This window comes from Coenobita brevimanus, chromosome 65, assembly GCF_032717465.1.
Source record: "Coenobita brevimanus isolate Jiangsu-jjx chromosome 65, ASM3271746v2, whole genome shotgun sequence".
Lineage (NCBI taxonomy): Eukaryota > Metazoa > Arthropoda > Malacostraca > Decapoda > Coenobitidae > Coenobita > Coenobita brevimanus.
This window is the reverse complement of record NC_137018.1, coordinates 42,300,765-42,312,889: the sequence shown is the minus strand read 5'-3', so window position 1 is coordinate 42,312,889 and position 12,125 is coordinate 42,300,765. Positions and strand designations below refer to the sequence as shown.

Sequence of the window (12,125 nt, the reverse complement as noted above, 5' to 3'; positions counted from 1 at the left end):
TATATGAACAGGTTAAAGGGGTTAAGTAAGCAATACTGTGCTAAAAAATTATAACTGCACATCAGAGTAGAGATCCGAATGTAAGGCATCCCACAGAGCTTACGTTGATCATCATCCCCTTTAACACTCACCATTAGAGCCAGTTATATTTATAACCTAGTATGCTTTAGACTACATCAGTTGCATAACAAGAGGGGTGGCCAGAGTGGCACTGGCAACCCCTGACAAAAGCCTGGCCACCCAAAATTTATGAGGTAAAATTCCAGGTCCCTCAAACAGATTTCCCTTTGGGCCACCCCATAAATAAGCTTGGCCACCCCTAAAACTGCACATCAAAGGAGAGATCAGAGTGAAAGGAATCCCACAGAGCTTACAAATATCATCCCTTTTAACACTCACCATTAGTGTCAGTCATTTGTATGACCTAGTATGCTTAGACCACATCAGTGGCATAGCAAGAGGGTTGGCTAGGGTGGCACTGGGAACCCTTGACAAATGATTGGCCACCCAAAATTTCTGGGGTTAAACTCCAGGTCCCTCAGACAGAGGGTGGCCAAGAGGTGACCAAGCTTATTTATGGGCCAACCCATAAATAAGCTTGGTCACCCCTTGGCCACCCCAGTTTTTAAATCCTAGCTACATTCCTGGACCACAAATGAGGATAACATAATACGGAAAAGCAACTCGAAATGACATCAGGTGAAAAATTAGTTAGGTGCGTCCACAACCTCTTATGGAAAACTGATCTCCTGGCAACACGAAAACTTGCTTTTTCACTCATACAATCCACCACCGTTGAAACCTTAGGAAGGCTACCAAAGCCAGGGGCAAAGGATAGCTCTAAGCATGTTTCCTTGAGTTTCCCCTGTGACTAGGAACATCGACCACAACTTGATGTGAAAATTCGGATATGAGAAAGGAGTACAAGTTGCTACCATCCCATTCCCAATGGTATGAGGATCAGAGTCCACCTTCATTAACCCCTGAAACGCGGAACGTCACGTTTGCGACGATTGCCAAAAAGGACAGAACGGCGGATCGTCACGTTTGCGATTCGAGTTAATTTTGAATAAATGCAGGCAAGTATGTTCCAGCTGGTATTGTCTATCAGTATCACCACCCTTTAGCTACAGTTAGCATATTTGACCTTTGTACTACTAACCTCTGTTGTTGCCAAGTATCGCGTTTTCCCCCCTCCCCCCCCACCACGGCCTGGCCAGCCTGGCTGTGATATATGGCAGCGCTCTGACTGCTCAGAACTGTAAATCTGCGCTCTCCTCTCACAAGCAGTTTATGCTAATAGGAAACGCTTGTTTCCCCAGTTGTCACACTAGCTTTTTTTCGCGCGGTTTGACCCTGTTTAGCGTCAGTTTACCGCAGGCTTTCACAGTGACATTATGGTGAGTTCTAGCTCTTCCGAGTCAGTGCGAGCGGCCGACAGGAACGAGAATAAAGTGACGGGTGTAAGGCAGAATAAAAAGCGCACCTCGGTGATCTTTTGGGAAGTAATATGATTGAAAATAATGTAGTATATATGTTTTTAGCTGTGAAAATGGAAATGTTTGTTGAGTGATGGGAAGACCACCGCCGCGCTGCATGCCGGCCGTACGCTTCATTGATTTTAGCCTTATTTTCAGTGCTTATTGTACTAATACGGATTCCAAACTACCTGTACGTTGTAGTATAAAGTTTACTGTGACAGAATGAGGCTGTGGTAGAGGGAAAACCGGGATGCTGGAGGTGTGAAAGTGAAGATTCTGTTATCTAACTTTGCAAGTCTCCACAAGTCATTGGGTAGTCCACGAAGGCTCAACACCTGTCTCTGGAGAAAGCTGAATGTAAGTACTATCAGCCATACCAAGTATAATGTTCTAGGGTTAATCTCTGATTTTTGGCGAATATTTTCCTACAGGTACTCAGACCGCGATCCTACCCCGTCACCCATGGGGGGACGGCTGTCAATGGCCGCGTTTTAGGGGTTAAGATAGTTACTACAGGTGAATACAATATGTCCTTGAAGATTTAACTTCTTCAAGGATGACCATATTGGAATCCACAGAAAAATGCTTCTTCCCTGTGGTTAAATAATCAGGGATTATGGGCAAACAAAATTTTATAAATGTTAGAGTGAGCCTTTGACATTCATCTCAGCCAGAATTAGGGGTACCTTCTTTGTTTCTGTGATAAAGCAGCAGCAAGAGGTTTACTATGACTGGCACCACCCTCTCCCCCCACCCACTACTACTGGTGCAAGGGGGAGTGCACAATGACAAGGAGTAAAACCCACCATAACTCCACACCCATAAATACAGTCAAGTCACCTAAGGTGCAGCTAATTGGTTCTGGACCAAGCCCAAGCCATAGAAAACCATGCCACACAAATAACTAAGCCTATACAGTGGTAGAGTGTGCGTTTCGTACACGGGTGAACCAGGGTTCGCGCCCCGCCAGGGTAATAAACTTTGGGAGTGTTCACCCGGCGAAGTATTGCATTGGCGGACACAAGGGGTGCTGTGGTTGAACCAGTGTCGCTTACTATAAAGTATGCTTGCACCCAATCAGCTTGCGCGGGCCGAGTACACTTGGTTCACAGACTACACACATATCCAAAGCCTATCCAACACTACAATTAAACTTACAAGCACTTCTCACCCTACATACAAACTCTACTAGACAGCCTAAGCGACTTGGTAGAGATACATTGGCTGTATCGTCCAGACTTTGGTCGGGATAGGGCAGTCCTGCAGTGGATACTCAAACGGCTAATGATGATGATGATGATGATGGGAAAAATGGAATTTGGTTGTGGACATTTGCCCAAAGTCTCCCTTTTTACCCCACTTTTCCCCATTTTTCCCCACTTTACACACACACACAGTCAAGCAAGCAGTCAATGCATATATTACTCATAACAATAGGAACAAAAAAACGGGAGGGTGATCAGCCTTGTGTCTACTTGGGCAATACCACGCACTGTAGATCGAGTAAAAAAAAACCTTGGCCATGTAGACACAGATCAGATGACTGACCAAAACATTAAAGATGACGGAGGCTGCCTGGTCAAGCACTGATTGAAGAAGTTTATTTGATAAAGTTTGTATGCCCAAGTGTCAACAAAACTCACATTTAACACATTAATAATCATTCTTATATACGTGATGATGATGATGGGAGCCATTATACTTCGTCTTACTCAGAGATCGGTGCTTTGCCACTAACTCGTTCATAGCGGTTTTACGAACAAACCTATAAACTAGTCACAATACCCAAAGAATCTTTAATGTTTCATTACTTAACACAAAGAATTTGGTGAAGTTTAACCTCCTCATAAGAGAAAAAAAAGTCCACAGTTGGAGCACTTGTAGTATGGAGCTGAAGTGGTCGCCATATTCTTTACAAACAGGGGAGTGCGCCGCCATGGGAATTTGCCCTCACGTTTTAAACCTTGCCGCACCCGCGCTACAGGTAGTTTATGCGCGTGGTTCGTTTTGGGGGGGTCTGGCACCTTGCTGTGTCATAGAAAACCGTGCCATAGAAGTCCGCGCCCTAGGCAACTTGACTATACTGAGTCACAACACATAACGTAGAATGATGTAACCTGGCTAACTAAAGTTTGATATCTGAGCATGGGTACAAAGCCTGGCAATACACTCAAAAACCCCTGCTCCCACAAGTCAGTGACCATACATGAGAATACTATAAAACATTACTATATTATGTGAAGTGATTAACTGAACACTGAAAGTGATATTATTGTACACATCTACAGAAGTAAGATGGCATAAACTTGCTGATAAATCTCTCTTCCTTTAGTTACAAGGAGTAATTAACTACTGACTTTAACCAGGCAGACAGCCTAGAGAACTTAAAACACTTTAAAAAGATTCATGTAGCAGATATAAATCTACCAACCAACACGACAAAAACCATTACAGCAAAAATGCCTCATACTGGCAATCTTCATAAAGCACAGGAGGGGGAACCAGGGGAAACAACATAGGTTTAGTATGATGTTCTGGGCCAAGTCTGGTAACAAATCAAAGTACTGTATAACAAGTTAAGATACACAATGGTAGGAAAATACACAGCAGGTTGTCATATATCTGTTAAAAGTGGCACGCTGAACTAGTGAAAACAGGTGACTAAGACAAATAGGGCCAACAAAAATCTAAGCCAGCAAGGGATCAGGAAGGTTCATATCTAGGTATCAGGTCCACAGGTTTCGAGTAACAAACGACGATGCAAAAAAGGGAAGAACCATGTGTCACCCGAAATATATAATTAAATTACACCCTAAGATCAAATGACAGGGCCTCCATCCCTCTAAGGACGCACTGAGAAATACATTGATCCACCATGTCAAGTTGTGAACTTTACATCAGTTTCTCACCAAAGACCCAAACTCACCACCTATGAGAATGGAAGGAAGAGAGGATTAATGAGAACACTGAAAGCAAAAGACCGTATAGTGGATAGAAGAGTATGACAGTAGTGGAAACAGTCAGTACCACAGGGAGATGGGGTTGGCTCTGTTGCTAGTCTGAGGCCTTGGTCTTCACTATGGTGAAGGCTTGAGTTTCCTAAAATACTAGGGCCTGTCCTGTTTGTTTCTCAAACACAGTGGAACTCACAGGTAGGTGGCAGTGACCATCATCCATAGATTTGATGGAGTGTTGCCAACTTCTACCTCCACCTTTTATCATTATTTTTCTGTGTCTGCCCTCCTCTCTTCCTATTTTTTCCATCCTTCCTGTCTTTTTATTATTCTTCTTTTCAGTTAAGGTGACTCTACACTGAGTCACAAGTCTAATGGTTTCCTGTATCCCAAGAAGCCATTTACAAAACTGGGTGGTAATCATCGTATAACCAAATAACGAGGTGATGTCAAGCCTACTATGATGCCCCTGTTAACTGGGAGGAGAGATGCAAATGCTGCATCCATCCAGGAATCAAATCTCCACAATCTTCCCCATGCCTCACAGAGACGAGACATTGTCTGCCACAAGGGAACATCGGTTAACTGCACAGGATGGTCCTGTAGGGGCAATAGTTAACCTGCAGTTGATAGGTCTCCTCAGGCAGACAGACTGAGGTTATTTAACAACAACAACACAGTGGATTTACAGCATCTCTCATTTAAAATCTGTGGCCAGTAAAGACTGTCTATTAGCTGTCACAGTGCTTGTGTAGGTGGTGGGAAAGAGTAGCTTTTACTAGTTTTCCGTAGGCTCCAGCAATGACTAACTACAAAGTAAAAAAATTAATTAAAACACTGAACTGGGTGCAAATATGGGCATAGCTAAAATACAGTACGATAATAATACTTCTATAAATGAGGAGGCAAAATGTTAGTGTGATGATTAGCGAGAACTCACCTGTGCAAATGAGACAGAGAGGGGGGTGGGAGGAAGGACTGAGCGAGAGTCCTGGTGGGCAAGAAGAAGGAAGCGGGTTAGTTATTACCACTACAGTACCAACAATACCTGACCGGTCAGTACAAATACAGTACTCATCCTTCATGCACAAACATTGACAAGTGTGCAAACATCTCAATTTCACTCACCAGTATGATAAGCAGCTACATGATAAAGTATATTAATACATAAAAGGTAACTGCTAGATTTGACAATAATTTTGATACTCTGTTAATTTAAAAAATTACTTAAATTCTGAAATGGCATTCAGAGCAAATTTTACAATCATTAATAATCATGTTCCATGATCAAGTTTGTGCATTAAAGCTGTCTCAGCAAATAAATGAAAGCAGAACAGCATTTTAATCCCTTGAATTCTGTGACATACTTTTAATTTCATTCTTCCTATCTAACAGACAAAACTATACTCAATTTAAGGGAGACATTTTGCACTGAAAGAGTTAAAATGCTATACCTACACTCCTCCAGTCTGAAAAGTTTCTCCTAAGCTGAATAAATATCTCCGAAAGTAGTAAGATTAAAACAAAACAAAAAATGTCACGGGAGGGAAGGGATCAATTATACCATGAAAATATATGATACACTACACCTGAAGAAAATATGAGCAAATACCTTTACACCAACCAACATTAGTGTACCCTAGTGGGATGAATCAAAAGCAGTGGCCCAATGTATCTCTGAAAATACTGCTTATTAATATTTACTACAGATTAATTACTACCCCCATCAGATTAAATAATATCTCAATACCCAATATCACCTTGATAATTCAGCTTGGTTAAATTTGAAGCTAAAAAGCCAAGTCTGGTACCAACAACATTCCAGACGATTCACAGTGACTTTAATTTATATACAGACTTAAGCAGAATTACTGTGCCATCTGTCAAGACCATTACGTTAATTCAGTATCTGCAACAACTTCAAAATTATCCTCCTATACATTAAAGGCAACTGGCCTTACCATCATATTTATCTTATATCCAAAACAGAAGTATCCCCTGCAAATATGAAAAATTTTGTACTTTTTATATGTTACTGTGATGCAAATATTACAATGCAACAAACTCCCTAGGTTAACATCAATTAAATTAAAGAAAAATAAATATGCACTTTGCAGACAATCAATACGGTCAGTTATTCACACTACATACACTGCCAAGAGTGTATATACATTATCATCCATTAATTATTACATTACATAAGAACTACAACTTCTGTCATGCCTATCACTTCCTTGTGGCTATCTGTAGGTGATAAATGCTTTTCTATGCTTGACAACATCTACACTGCACTCTACCATACTGTACTGTACTGTCCGTGAAACTTTAAAGTCTGTGCAAAGTGACAATGTTCTGATGCAGCTCTGTGCATAGGCGACAGGGAAAGCACCCATCAAAAATACCACCAGATTACAACACACAACTGTCAAATAAAAAATCCATTTCCCTACTTCAGTTCTATGTATGAACAGGTGTAATGAAACCCTGTTCAAAAACCCTCTTGGTAACCTTAGGAACTGAACTTGAGAATTCTCTGTTACAAGCCAAGTGTGCCTCTAATTACACCACTACTACCTCCAAGCTCTGCAGTATGGTGAATGTTTAAGTACAGGAATCCAAGTGACTTAATTATCAATTTATTCTTTCTGCTACCAAATGGTTTTATTTAACTAGAAAGCCCCTATTGTACTGCTGAGATTTATTATAGTGATATCTAACTCCTCCACTTAGAAGCCTATTCAGGCTGAATAAAATACAAAGATGATGACAAGAATGAAATGACAAGACATTACTGGGTTGAATGAGTTAATATGTGGCATGCATGTGGTACCTGGTTGAGAGGGAGAGCAGCACCACCCATGGGCTGAGACCGCTGACTAAACTGTTGTGCTCCTTGCCCATACACTCTGAAAATCAAGCCTTCATCACTATCATACTATAATACCAAATACATTGAAATTAAACTCTACAAGGAAATCAAAGACTTGCATGCACACCAGAATATGGAAGCATTCCCAGATTTGTGGAAGTGGGGATAAGATAGAACTTGCAATGTACTGCAGTGACATCGTGCCTGACTCTACAAGTCCCAGGTTCAATTCCCAGCTAAAGCTTTAACAAAATTTCCGCACGTGTACACACATGTAACGTGTTTCTCCAACATACTGGTTGGTACTTGTAGTGGCTGGGATATTTTAAGAGTGCTAGGTGAGTTGGGTTGGACTAAGCAAAAATCCAGATAACTCTGAAATGTGTCATCATATGTGTTCAGGTTGAAAAATACTGTATCCATTGATTCTTCACAGAATTCAAGTGGCTTAACTTTTATCAGGCCATGGTGTAGTGACACAGAACCTGGCTCCTATCTAGGAGTTCTGGGTTTGATTCCCAGCCAAAGCATTAAAAAATTTCCATGTAAGTATGCATGTGTAATGCGTGATTCTCTAAAATGTAGAAGGTGCGTGTACTGGCTGATATAATAAAAACTCTTCACATGTGCAGGCATGACCAACATATACAATGGTGTCTGTACTGGCTGGGATAGGAGAAAACTGCTATATCACTTGCCGAATTGCATGGGGCTAAGCAAAAATCAACATGACTCTGATATACTCGTATGTGTCATCGTATTAGCTTAGGCTGAAAAATATCTTCCCATAATGGATTTACCTAGTTCTTCACAGAATTCAGGTCTTAACTTTTAACATGCCATTGTAGTGACACAGAGCCTGGCTCCTATCTATGAGTCTTGGGATTGACTCCCGGCTAGAGCATTAAAAACTTTCCATACACAGCACACACACACACACACACACATATATATATGTGGTAGCCCTGTTCTGTCTTACATTCCTTCATTCTTTCCTCTTCCTTCTGCCTATGGCTGACTCTACACTGAGTGAAAAGCCAAATGGTTTCCTGTACACAAGGAAACTACAGTATTTACTACCTAGGTGTTAACCATATAACCAAATTTTGGCACCTGGTGGATTAGTGGGTAATTATTGTGCTCCAATCGGATTGAGCCAGCGAAGGTTTATATCCAAGGGATGGTTGGGGTTTATTACTCGCGTAATGCCAGTCAGGGATGAGTGAGGTTGGTCACTCTCATCTTAAATGTCAGGACCAACTGCCTAGCCCTGGGCTCCTACGCTCCTCATGGGGCAACGTAGGATTGGATAATGGATGGATATATATGTGGTAGGTGGGGGCACCCATCATCCACCACTTAGTGTAATGGTACTCAGTTTTTAGGGTAGCTCTACACTGAGTGGCAAGCCAAATGATTTCCTGTACACCAGGAAAGCATTTATGACGCTGGGTGGTAACCTTATAACCAACCAACACGTGCTCTCTACATGACAACAAATGGGTTGGTGGAGAGTTAGTGCCCCTCCCTGGAAAACAACTAACTAAAAATACGAACAAGAAACATCGGACCACGACTGACCAAAAGTGACGACTACGGACCCAGCAAAGGACATAGTACGAATAGGTACAGCTACATGGAATATAAGGGGTGCAAATGGTGAGGTGGAAAAAAGAGAGATTGTCCAGGCGCTTGAGGATGCGAAAGTGGCTGTATGTGGATTAACTGAAACTAAATGGAGAGGTGAGAGTGTGAGAGAAAGGGAGTGTGGATGGGGTATATGTGAGGGAGTTGGTGAGAATGAGAAGGTAAAATAAGGAGTGTGTATTGTTGTGAGTAACAGATGTAAGGAGAATATAAGAGAGTAGGGATCAGTTGGCTCAAGGATTATGTGGGTAAGATTGAAAGTTGGAACACAAATGTGGGCGATTGTGTGCATGTACGCGCCAACGCAAGATCGTGCATGCAGTGTGAGAGAAGTGTTCTGAACAAATGTGGAAGCATGCATGGAAAACTTTGAAAGGAATGAGAGAGTGTTTTTGACTGGAGATATGAATGGAAAAGTAGAGAATGTTAAAGTGGATGGAGCAGTTGGTGAGTGGGGTGTGCCTGCAGTGATGGATATGAATGGCAGTGCTTTAGTGAACATCTGTGCCAGGAGGGGAATGGTGATAGCTAATACCCTCTTCAGGCACAAAATGATCCATAGGTATATGTGGAGAGTGATGAGAAGGGTGGGTGGTGAACTGAATGAATGGAGGGCAATGACTGATTATGTCCGTGTGGATGAAAGGATGAGAAGGTGTGTAATGGATGCTTGAGTATATAGAGGTTGGGGGAGTGGACCTTCGGACCACCACTTAGTGGATGTCAGTTTCAAAGTTCAAATGAAATTGAGAAATAGAAGAAGGGAAGGACAGGAGGAAGTAGTTCATTCAGGGAGGGTGGAGTTACAAAAGGATGGAAAAAAGGCAGAATATAGGAGGAAAGTGGAGTAGCAATTGGGTAAATATAGACTGGAGCAGATGGGGGACGTGGAAGGTGTGTGCAAGATATTAACAGAAGAAATCTGTGCAGCATGTGAGGTGGTGTGTGGAGTGAAGAGAAGACGAGAGGGGGTGCAGGGAACAGCATGGTGGACTGAAGAGGTGAGAGAGGCTGTGGCACAAAAGAAGAAAGCATATACAGTAGTGAGTGGATGAGAAATAGGGATGTGGAAGAAACTGAGAGACGGAGGAAAGAGTCATATGTAGAGAAGAAGAGAGAGGTGACAATATTAGTGGGGGAGAGTAAGAAGAGAGTGGATGAGGAATTTGGAAGGAACTTGAGTGTAAAGTGGAGGGAATGTAAGAAAATGTTCGAGAAAGAGGTGAAAAGAGTAAGCCAGGGTGGAAGTGAAGTTAGCAGGGGAGTGAAAGATAAAAATGGTAGATTACTAGTGGAGACGAGAGAAAAAGTGAGCAGATGGAGAGAACACTTTAAGGAATTGTTGAACATGGAGAATGAAAGAAATGCACGTATAAGTGGCTGGGAGAAGGAGGGATGTGAGAAGAGAGGAAGAATTCAGTGGGATGGAAGTTGTGGATGCAATGAAAAAGGTTAAAATGGGGAAAGCCCCAGGAATTGATGGAGTGTGTGGTGAAATGCTGAAGCATGGGGGAAAGATAGTAGTGGAATGGGTGTGGAAGATGTGCAGATTGGCCTGGGAGGAAAGCAGAGTCCCGGAGGATTGGAAGTCAGGTATCATTATTCCCTTTTACAAAGGAAAAGAGGAAAAAGAAGTGTGTGGTAATCATAGGGGCATTTGTCTTCTTAGTGTAATAGGAAAAGAATACAGTAGGATACTCATTGACAGAGTTAGGGAAATAACAAAGGAATTAGTTGGAGAAGAACAGGAAGATTTTAGGAAGGGAAGAGGTTATGAAGGTCAGATGTTCATTCTTAGATCTTTTGTGGAAAAGTTTCTAGTGAAGGGAAAAATGTTATACATGCCCTTCATGGATTTAAAGAAAGCATATGACAGGGTGGATAGACAAGGATTGTGGAAAGTATTAAGAATATATAGAGTAGATGGGAAGTTGCTGAAGGCAATGAAGAGTATGTATGAGGGTGCTAAGGCTGCAGTGCATGTGGATAGTGAACTAAGTGAATTTTTCCATTTGAAGGTTGAATTGAAGCAAGGATGTGTCATGTCTCCATGGTTGGTCAATCTGTATATGGATGGGGTAATAAAAGATATACAAGGTAGGGCAGTGGATGTTGGAGTGGCCCTAATGAGAAAGGGCAGTGTTTGGAAACTCCCTGTACTGTTGTTTGCAGATGATACTGTGTTGTTAAGTGAAGACGAAGGGAAGCTGCAAGGGTTGGTGGATGAGTTTGGGAGAGTGAGTAAGAAACAGATTCTAAAGGTGAATGTAGGGAAGAGTAAAGTTATAGTCTCCGAAAGAAATGAGGCCACTGAATGTGCAGTTAGGTTGGATGAGAAGGAAATGGAGAATGTGAGTGTGTTTAAGTATTTGGGTAGCGTGATGAGTGAGGATGGAGGTTTAGAGGGTGATGTGCTTGACAGGGTATAACAGGGTTCCTGGTTCCTTGAAAGCAGTAATAAGAAACAGGGAGTGAGCATGGATGTGAAAAGCTACTACATGGCAGTATTGTGACACCAACTCTAATGTATGGAAGTGAAACTTGGACCTTGTTGGAGGGACAGAAGTCATGAGTGAGTGCAGTGGAAATGAGTTATTTGAGAGGAGCATGTGCAATTACATGGAGTGGCAGACTGACAAATGAGGAAGTGAAGGAGCATTGTGGTGTGGATGTGGATGTGATAGGATGTATTTGGAGAAACACACTGAGGTGATTTGGCCATGTGGAGAGGATGGAGAGTGGGAGACTGCCGAGGAGAGTGTATGTGAGTGAGGTGAAGGGGGGGAGAGGAAGGGGGAGGCTGAGGATGAGGTGGAGGGCTGAAGTGGAGAGGTATATGAGAGAGGGGGTGTGTGAGCTGGGAGCAGGGCAATGAAATGGCGGGGGACAGGGTGACAAGGAGGCAATTTGTTTGTGGCCACCCCCTTACAGAATTAAGGCATCTGGCAATATATATATATATATATATATATATATATATATATATATATACAGTATATATTGCACCAGCTGCCCATATCTTCATGTATATTTTTACTCACATGTTCAGTTACAGTTGTGTATCAACAGCTATTTGGGGGATTTAATGCAGTAGGACATTTTTATAATGCTAAAACAAAAACAACAGAGCAGGATATGGTGGCAAAGGAAAAATACTGAAATTCTATGCAGACA

General features: G+C 42.0%; 1 protein-coding gene across 5 annotated transcripts in view; it reads right to left on the bottom strand.

Annotated features, from left to right (window-relative positions):
• Window positions 1-12,125, bottom strand: part of ASPP (Ankyrin-repeat, SH3-domain, and Proline-rich-region containing Protein) — a 558,597-nt gene that overhangs the window by 72,142 nt on the left and 474,330 nt on the right. For 3 of the 5 annotated variants that reach the window (XM_080276580.1, XM_080276579.1, XM_080276582.1), the window contains exons 7-8: window positions 7,266-7,341; window positions 5,376-5,426 (exon numbers count right to left, since the gene is read on the bottom strand). In XM_080276580.1, coding sequence (XP_080132706.1) covers window positions 5,376-5,426; window positions 7,266-7,341 — 127 coding nt within the window. The remainder of the gene's footprint in view (window positions 1-5,375; window positions 5,427-7,265; window positions 7,342-12,125) is intronic. The other 2 variants (XM_080276581.1, XM_080276583.1) reach the window with 1 other exon arrangement.